At 30.1% G+C, this 9,865-nt stretch overlaps 1 protein-coding gene across 1 annotated transcript; it reads right to left on the reverse strand.

Moving 5' to 3' along the window:
- Nucleotides 1-705: 705 nt before the first annotated feature.
- On the reverse strand, nt 706-3,980 carry LOC110667854 (protein WHAT'S THIS FACTOR 1, chloroplastic). The gene is made up of 2 exons (XM_021828821.2): nt 3,770-3,980; nt 706-2,360 (listed from the first exon to the last, which is right to left on the reverse strand). The coding sequence occupies exon 2, from the start codon at nt 2,293-2,295 to the stop codon at nt 844-846; it is 1,452 nt and encodes a 483-aa protein (XP_021684513.2). The 5' UTR covers nt 2,296-2,360; nt 3,770-3,980; the 3' UTR covers nt 706-843.
- Nucleotides 3,981-9,865: the final 5,885 nt, after the last annotated feature.

The raw sequence follows: 9,865 nt of genomic DNA on the forward strand, positions 1-9,865 counted from the left end.
TTTAAGATGCCACGCTGATAAAAAAAATAATATTTAATGAGTATATATATTTATTAACATTATAAACATTAGAGTGGCACTATAAATAACTACAAGCGATAGTTATTTTTTTATATGAGCCAGCTGTATATTTTTGGATAAAAAGTGCCAGCTGTAGTTGAATAATTAAAATAGACAATTAAAATGTCTATCATTTATAGACTTTTCTCTTTCCTTTTTTTTTTTCTTGGCTTTTAACATCGTCTTCTTCAGTTGTTCACGTTCTTCTCTTGAGCTTCTCTTTTTCCTTCTTCTCCTCTCTGGTTCTTGCCATTTTTAAGCATATCTTCTTCTTCAATCCTCGCTATCTTTCCCTCTAATTTTTGAGGATTTATGGTATGTTCATTTTGGCGACTCAGTTCACGTAACCTTGCGAATTGGTACACAAATGTCCTGTGAATTGAGACACACGAATCAGATCACAGAACTCAGAGATTTGTAGCAAATCTGATAACTATGATCAGAACAATAATAAATTTTATAAATGGTTCGACTTGGATAGGAAATTCTATCCTAGTCCAACTCAGCTCAATCAAAATTGAACTTCCAAAAATTGCCCTTGGAAGTTTATTTTTCTTTGAAGCCTCTTTATGTATATATTTGTATATATATTTCTTGCAACCAGGCGGTAAAGTGAAGGATGGCGCAGGGGAAATAGAGGCAGGATGGGGCAAGAATTGATTATATACATACACATACACATACCCCAAGATAAAATAAATTGGTACAGAAGCGTATTAACTTTGTAACACACAAAAACTAGTGCCAACTAATGTTGGAAGATATGTACAGTGTTTTCTTTTGCTACCAAGGTTCCATAAATCGTCCTTCCTCATTGGCACCACCAATGTGAGTATCTGCCATCCAAAATTCTCCTTTTTCCCTGTAATCCCCAAGGTCATAGCTTTCATGAACATCGTTATTAAAATCATAATTAAAACCTGAATCTTCAGAGGCAAACACATTCTCAAAACCATCATTGTAATAATCTCCAATGTCATCAAATTCATCACTGCTAACATCATCAGAATCTCTGATATCACTGCTGTTCATCATAGTACCATTTCTCATCTCTCTTCTCATCTTCTTCGACTCCCTGACCAACTCCATCAACTGATCCTTTAGCGCTGAAGTTTCATCTTTCTTCAAAAGCCCACCCTTGTCATCGTAGCCTTCAGTCAAGAACACAGAATCCCTGAGGCCTTTCAAACTCACATAAAACAACTCTGGGTGCCTTACAATCAATCCCCTCAACTTGTTAGGAAATCCAAATTCCTTCCTGAAATGTGTCAAATGGTCTATTAAAGTTCTCTTTTCAACTGTCATTCCCAGCACTTCTCTTATCACTGCACAAGCTCTTTTTTCTGCCTCAATGGACTCTTTAGCGAATTCTTCTGAAGAAGTGTTGTAAGGACACACATCAGGCAATTCTTCAAACTTGATCAGGAAATCTTGGTGACGTCTCTTCAGATTAAGCCCCTTTCTAAGTCTCAAATGCTTAAATTTCAAAGGTCTATCTACTATCAAACCAAGTGAAACATCAGGGCGGGATAAAGGAACAGCCAACTGCGCATCCCATGATACAAGCTCAAGTGCACGGCCATAGGAGGTGTCAACAGTCTTGAATTTGTCTGGGTGGTCATTGCAGAGGCGGGACCGAAAATTAGGGGGGAGGCCAAGATCTGGTGCAAGATGGACCAACTTTGATAAGAGCAACCGGCGATGAGAAGAGAGCATGAGAAGTTTCTGAAGTTTGGCAGCCAAGTTGTTGGAAATTGCGGAATGGAGTTTAAATTCTTGATCAGCAAGTGCTGCTGCAGCTGACGTTAGACGAACGCATAGTTGAGAATATGGCTTTGTTGCATTCAAAGGTAGGTGTGGTGTTGGAATTGTGAAGAGTTCAAAAATGGAAGGATAACGATGGATCATGGAACGAATGGAACGATGATCAGGGAGGGAAAGGTAGGACCGACATTTGGATAGAATGTGGAGTGGAATGTAGTGCTTTGGCTTGGAAAGGAGTAGCGTTTTGAGCTTTTGGACAAAACGAATCTTGTTTTGCCTCACAACATGCTTGTCAAGTGAAGCATCGCGAACAATTTTGGGAGATGAACAATAGATAGAAAGAGAGATATTTATGGGTTTCTTACTAGTTAATAAATGATTTCTGGGTCTCCTAAGAAGAGTTGATGGGAGAAAGATAGACTTACTAAGGGAACAATGGTTTTGAGAGGGGACAGACAGTGAAGGCGTCATTTTTTTTTTTTTTTTGTGCACTTATTTTAGAGTTGAATTCTGCTTCAAATTGCTCCCATCACATACTGCAATATGCCACAAAATCAATTTTTAGTTGCCATGTTACTTAGTCAGAAAAAAGAAAATAATAATAAAACCACTGATGTAGGATTTCAGAGCATCAAATAGCATGAGCGTCATAGAATAGCAAACACATGGGAAGCATCCCAGAAACAGAAGCTTTTCATTATACAAGTAGGAAAAAAATTGCATTTGTGAGCTTAAAACACAATGGCTAGAAGTTGGTTAGTACATAATATTAATTCTATCTACGTTTCGTAAAAAGCAAAAGACTAGATTACCTTAAAAGTGATAAGACTGACAGCGTGTTTTTCTTGCCAAATCTCTGATTTAAACTTGTGTTTCAGACATCACGTATAGATTATCATGTTTTGGTTGAATTTCCATTGAAGAGAGAGAGAGAGAGAGAGAGAGAGAGAGAGAGAGGAGGTTTTTGGGCTGGTTCAGGTAGCTGTAATGGGATTTGAAATAGGTTCAGACAGTGAAGTCTGAATTCTAATTGGGTTTGGGGGGAAGATAAAATAAAGGCAAGCAAAACAAAAGATGGCAAATGGTTAGGGTACTTGCATACTTCAAACTACCCAAATCCATTCAAAACCCATTATAATTCGAACTCATTTCAAATACCATTACAACTACCCAAACCAGCCACAAAACCTGTTTATTTTTTGTTTTAATGCAAATTCAATGAAAACATTATAATCTAACTTGAAATTGACAATCTAATCTAGCATAATAAACATTATAATTTTCATAAATTAACATAAGATGAATTGGAAGCATGAGAAAAACGTCACCATCACAGAGAGGCTTTCTAAGATGCATAATTAAATATGAATTATACAATGCAATCTTCAATCTAATTGAGCGTTTTAAGGGTGATGATCATCATATCAAAGCAACATCATCAACACATATCTATTAAACTAACTATTAATTAATTAATTAATTAGGTAATATAACATATATCAAACATAAATTGTCACTGAATTTAACGCAACTAAGTAAAATTCAAGATATCCAAACCTGTCCCAAACCCAATTGAAATTCACAGCTTAATACTCGTACCTCTCGCAAATCCATACAACACATCAATCCTAGATATAATCACAAACTAATTCAAAAGTCTCAAAAGTTCAATAAGAAAACAAACACAACGAAAAAAAAAAAAAAAAGAAGAAGATAATGAAAAATTAGATAAAAGCAGCAGCATAAGAACTAAGAAAGGCTTGGAAATGAAGATACATGCAGCAGTTGGGAGAACCACAAAAGTCATCTTCTCTTCCCACCAGAATCTCCAACGTAAACCAGAAGAAATACACAAATCTCAAACACTAACGACCATTATTGCCCAATTCACTGATTTCAGTGGGTATTTATCGATAAAAAAAAAGGATAAAAACAATCAACGAACCTGGGGTCGTGACGGCCAGCAGTAGCACAATGAATCCGAGATGTAAGCTTCATGGAGTACTAAGAATCCGATATCAAGCCAAAAATCGTGACTGGGAAAGGGATGGTATGAAAGAAGGGCGGCAAAAAGAGTGCTAGATAGGAGAGGACAGAAAGTCTGCAACTGCGTATCTGCGTATCTTACTATTGAGCTTAGTCCTTGTTTCAAACATATTTTCGCCTTTTTTATTCAAATTAATATAAGTTTTAATTTAAAATCAATTTAATTTAAAAATTACAATTTATATGCTAAATTTGATGATTTAAATAAAAATTAAGAAATTTAATTTTTTTGATTTTCACTTAAATTTATTGATTTATTGATTTTAGATCAAAATTTAAGAAATTTAATTTTTTGATAGACTAAATAGAGGTTAAATTAAAATTTTTATATTAATTTAAATAAAAAATTAAAAATATGCTAAATTAACTTTTCTAATAAAGTACAAGGTGAAATTAAACTTTAAGTCATTGTTTAAAACTTAATTAAAATATCTTGTGCCTTATAATATTAATTTTTTTTAATTTTAGTAGATTTTTGTAAAAAAATAGTAAGTTAGAGAACTAATAATATAAATGGTTAAAATTATAAGTACTAAATAATATTAATAATTAAAATTATAAAAAATAAAAAATAAAAATATTTAAGGTTAAAATAATTTTTTTCAACAAAAATTAAAAATTTTGATTTTATAAAATAAAGAGAGTTTTAATTGATTCATATAAAAATAAAAATTAAATAATTAATTTTGAGAAACTACTAATATTTTATAATAATTTCAAGTATTAGTATTTAAATAATGTGCAACTCTGTCATTAAAAGGATGATATGGAGTAGAGTGTTCGCGAAAGTCGTATTATCCAAATTTATTAGTATCTACATTATCTAAATTTGAGATAAATTTAGTTAATTTTTTTTATTTCAAACCTAATTATTATTATATAAATAATACTTGAAATAATTTAATTTTATATATTTTTATTAATATCCTACATAAAAAAATATTTTTAATTGATAATTTATATTTTAAAAATAAATAATTTCATAAAATATTTAAATTTTATTTATTTAAAATGTAATATATATATATTATTAAAAAATATATTTTTATTCAATTAATTATTTATATAAATAGATTCAGTAATAGATATCTAATATGTAAAATCTGAATCCGAACAAGCTGCAAATATTATTACTCAAATTATAAAGTCTCAAACTTTATTATATACTATTCAAACTCGTCCTATTTTGTTCGATCAGATACTCATAGATATCCAACACATTACCATCCCTAAAAAATAACATCAAAATATCATTATTTAAGTTAAAATATTAATTTTACTATGAATTCAATTATTTTAATAAATGAAAATATTGATTAATTTATAAATTATAATATTTTTTATTAAATTATATTTATTAATCTAATTATTAACTAACAATAAATTATTACGGGTTAGATTTAAATTTCATTTGATCTAAATTTTTTATATTATTTTCCATTTTAGTAATAAATTTAATTAACAAAATTAAAATCATTAATTCAAATCTTTTCACTCATTATTAATTTTAACAATCCTTTTAATTTAATTAGTCTATTCAATAATTTTTAATATTTTTATTAATTTTAAAAAATTTTATTAGCATAAAAATATTTAATAATTAAATATATATTTAATATTATTATCTTAATTCTTAAACTTGTTGTTTCTCTACTTAGAATTGAAATTCACATCTTTGTCACTATTTTTCCTCAAATTTAAAACTAAAAACTGAAAAAGAAAATCAACAATTTAATATAGTATCACATATAATCCTAAAAAGAACATTTTATTAATCTTTTCAATTTTCCTTTAAATTCTTTCTGAAAAAATAAAACTTATAATAAAATTGAATTTTAATCACACTACGTCAGCTAGACTGAAAATTTTATTTGCTAAATTAATCTAAAATTTTTGTCTTATAATCCTATGCTTTAATGAAAAAAAATATTTTAGTTTTTTAAAAAATTAATTTAGAATTTTCAGTATAAATAGAAGTTCACTTAGGATTATAAATCACAAGAATAGATTACAAACGTTGGCTTTTATAAGAATTAATGTACAATTGAAATATATTGTAGATTTAAGCTAAGGAAAATGAAAATATGTCAACCAAATGAAAATAATAGATTAATGAATAAATAAGAGAAAATGAAATTTATTATAAAAATTTATAATTACAATTTAATTTCATAATTTTAAGTCTTTCTATAAATATATAATTATAATTATACATAGATGAAGAAATAATATTAAAATTATAGTTTATCATTATTTTTAAATATAATTTAAATTACAACTATGATTGTAAAATATAAATATTATTATTATTTTTAAATTATTGTCCTATTCAAAGAGTAAAATGAAAAAGATAAAATACTTCTGACAAATCAAGTATCATTAAAAAAATTGATGCCTTAATAGATTACCATGTAATCTTTTTAACTCATTAGAAAATTATTTCTTTTGTTTCTTTCTATTATTCTCTTACCTAAAATAATTACTCCATTATCAATACTAAAATTAAATTGTGAATTCATATAACAGTTCAAAACTCTTCTGGGAAATACAAAATTTTTACTATTAAAATTAAAAATTTATTATAGCCACATTATTGGACTGGACTCAAACGTCCTTTACTAACATAATCCTCGATTAGGTCAATAACTTTGACCTATAATTTAAGCTTCTTACATTCATAAGTTAAGGAAGATGTCTAAAACAAAGTTAAAGATCTATTTCTTAGGTTTCGAGAATGTTATGGCTCATTTCAATTGAAGATTTCTAGTGGGAGATATGCTTAAAAGACTATGCTGGAGTCAATGGTTACCTATGCACATTTCTAGAATTTATGCACTAACTTGACCAAGCCAATTGACCTATTTCTCTTAATTTCTGTGTAACACCCCCATTTGCATAGCCTGGTATATTTCACTATTCCAGTGACCGGTATCGGTCCGGACAATTAAGGGGATTAGAACCACACTTAAGACAACTAGAGAAGCCATAAACACAAATAATTAGTAATGTTCAATTAGTTAAGTATAAACAAGAAAAACAGAACATAAGAAGTTAAACGAGCCGAGAGTCACAGCGAGGGGTGACCTTCTCGGGAATGATTGCAAAGTCGTTTTAAACTCAAATTTCGAACCGTAAAAAGTAACGCTGCGGTCCTTAGGACCCTTATGAACACAGTGGAAAAGAGAAAATCACGAAAAAGAACTGTTAAGCCAGTCAAATAATTAGGTCAGGGAGCCGGAAGAAATATAGAATTACTTGCAAACCGGGATGAACCGGCGAGGGGCAATTTGGTCAATTGACCCCGAGAGCTGACTCCTGACCTAACTGTCAAATAAAAATGGAGAAAAGAAAATTTCGGAATCGAGAATTAAATTAAAGAACTAATAGAAAAAAAAAAAGAGAGGAAAATGAAAAAGTAAAAAGGTGATGACATCATGCATGACCTCATGTATGATGTCATAAAAGAATTAATTAAATTATTAAAAATGGCCAATAATGACCAAAGGAGATGTGTGGGAATTGTTAGAATAGAAGTCAAATTCGTAGGTTGAATCAGCATGACCAAGTCAACTTTGAAGGACCAAAACGGAAATTTTACAAGTTCAATTGATATGCCACCAATTGGGGATGAAAATAGATATAAAATGACACAATTTTCATTGAGGAACCATGCCCAAAAAGTGACCAAAACTTAGTGAACAAATTGACCAAAGTTGGATAAGTGCAGGCTGCCACTACACAAACTGACCAAATGAACAGTATGGTCATAACTTGAGCTAGGCAGGTCAAAATGACCTGAAATTTTACCATTAATTAGATAAGATATAGATCTAAAACTTTCATGAAGAACACCAACCCAAATTATGCCATTAACCTAATCATATTATTGAGCAAAGTTGAGTTACTGAACCTGCAAAACTGCAGATTTCCATTTGAACAGTAAAGTTCCAATGGCTATAACTCTCTTTAGAAAACTCCGATTTAAGCGATTCTTGAACCGATAGAAACCTAAGACATAGTAGAACATTTCGTATGAAGGAAATTAGACCAAATTATGGACTTAACTTGATCAAATTACTGAACGAAGTTGGATCAAAAATCTGCCAGAACCAAAATAGCAGTATGAATAGTGTACGTGAACAGTAACTGTATTTTGGCCATAACTTGAGCTACAAAACTCCAATTGGGGTGATCCAAAAATGAGAATACACTTAAGACAATAAGGAATATTTTCTATGAAGGAAGGTTTTTCAAATTCTAACAGTAAAAGGACCAATGAAACAGTGCAACTTAGGACTCCAAAACCGAAAATTGGCAATTTTGCCTAAAAGACCTAAGCTTTGAGAAAATGACCAAAACCAACAAAGTTAACGACCAAAATATGGTATGTGGGTGAAGTTGGAGTTTCCATACCTATTAAGCCTTAAAAAGTCAACAATTTGACTTGAATAGTGTAGTGAATAGTAACCCTCACAAAAATTTTGAGAACGTCGAATTTAACACGTTAGAACTAGGTAAATGTGAAGCTAAATTTATTTTGGATTTATGTTAAGTTCTAGTACTGAAACATTATAAAATTGTGTGTTTCAGTTGAAAAGAATACCAGAAAAAAACCCGAGGAGCCGAGTCAAGGCCAAGAGGTGACTCGCTTGAGGTTTGTGCACAACGTATACTTTTTATAATCATCTTTTGCATACTATTTTAAATAATGTGAAATATTGAATTATGGCATTCTTATGATGTTTTGATTTAAATTGTTGAAAGTTATTATGTATATTGAAATGACAATGTTTAGAAAATTGTTAAGATAAGTTTTCAAACCACAGTGTCATGACCATATATTTGAACACCTCACTAGCACAACTAGTGGGGGTAATTAGTTTCGAATTTTGATTCCTTCTCTGGAGAAGTGTTGAGGTGTGCCAGTAGAAGAGGATGTGAATGGATATCCATATATTTGAGCTAGCTAGCCTTGTGATGTGATTTCTCTTTAGCCTCTGGCTATTGAGATTCTATTTGTTTCGAATGGCATGATCTAACTGTGGGTTTTATGAAATGTGTTTTGATACTTCGAAATGAACTTGGTTTGCATTAAAATTTCATAATTCATGTTTTATGTTTAATGCTTATGTTTAGTTAAATTTTTGAATAAATGTGATTATATTCTGCATAAAGATTATTTTAGTATGTTGTGCACCACTGAGTCCTAGTACTCAGCGATGGCTTCTATTGCTGTCGCAGATACAGAGACTAGAGGAGCAGCAGACTGAGCTGCTGAGGTGTGAGGAGCTATCAGCTTAAAGTCTTCGGATATAATTTATACCCTAACTGTAAATATTTCTTTTGATGTATATATTGCACATAAATGTATGGACATGTAAAAATGGGTCTTGAGCAGTTTGTATAAAAATTGTATAAAGTTGTAATATATATTGTAGTTTGAAATTCTCTTAATGTAAATTTTGTAATGATGTATCTAAATTGTTTTGTTTCTAATGAGATATGAATGGAACTATTTTATTTAATTTGAATGAAATGGATTGCTAGTATTTTGATGATCATTGGATAGTGAATTTGAAATTTGAAAGTTGATAAATGAGTTGAGAAATTGATTGAGATTGAGTATGAAATTGAAGCAGTTGTTGAGAAAAATTTTAGAAGTACTTTTTACAGGTATTTGAAGAACTGTTTTCTCAAAATACAGAGGGAATTATGTCAAAATTTTTATAAAATTTGCGTAAAAATAAAATGGGCCAAAAATATTAACTAGTTTTAATTTTAACTAAATGTTTTAAGTACTTATTAGAAAATGCTCACCACTTATCAAAAATAAGAAAATTATTTTAAAATCCCTTGTAGGGTACTTAATGAGTTATCGGTAGGTGAAGTTCGGTAGTTCATTAGGTATTCTACGGGATCATGTTATGCCTTACAGAGGGGTAAGGTATGACATTTTGGGTTTTGGTCAAAATAACAATCTTGTAGGTTTATGTCT

The sequence above is a fragment of the Hevea brasiliensis genome, chromosome 16, assembly GCF_030052815.1.
Source record: "Hevea brasiliensis isolate MT/VB/25A 57/8 chromosome 16, ASM3005281v1, whole genome shotgun sequence".
Taxonomy (NCBI): Eukaryota; Viridiplantae; Streptophyta; class Magnoliopsida; order Malpighiales; family Euphorbiaceae; genus Hevea; species Hevea brasiliensis.

Bases quoted from the DNA above. Each gene is read 5' to 3' on its own strand.
- LOC110667854 (XM_021828821.2), bottom strand. From the start codon at position 2,295: ATGACGCCTTCACTGTCTGTCCCCTCTCAAAACCATTGTTCCCTTAGT.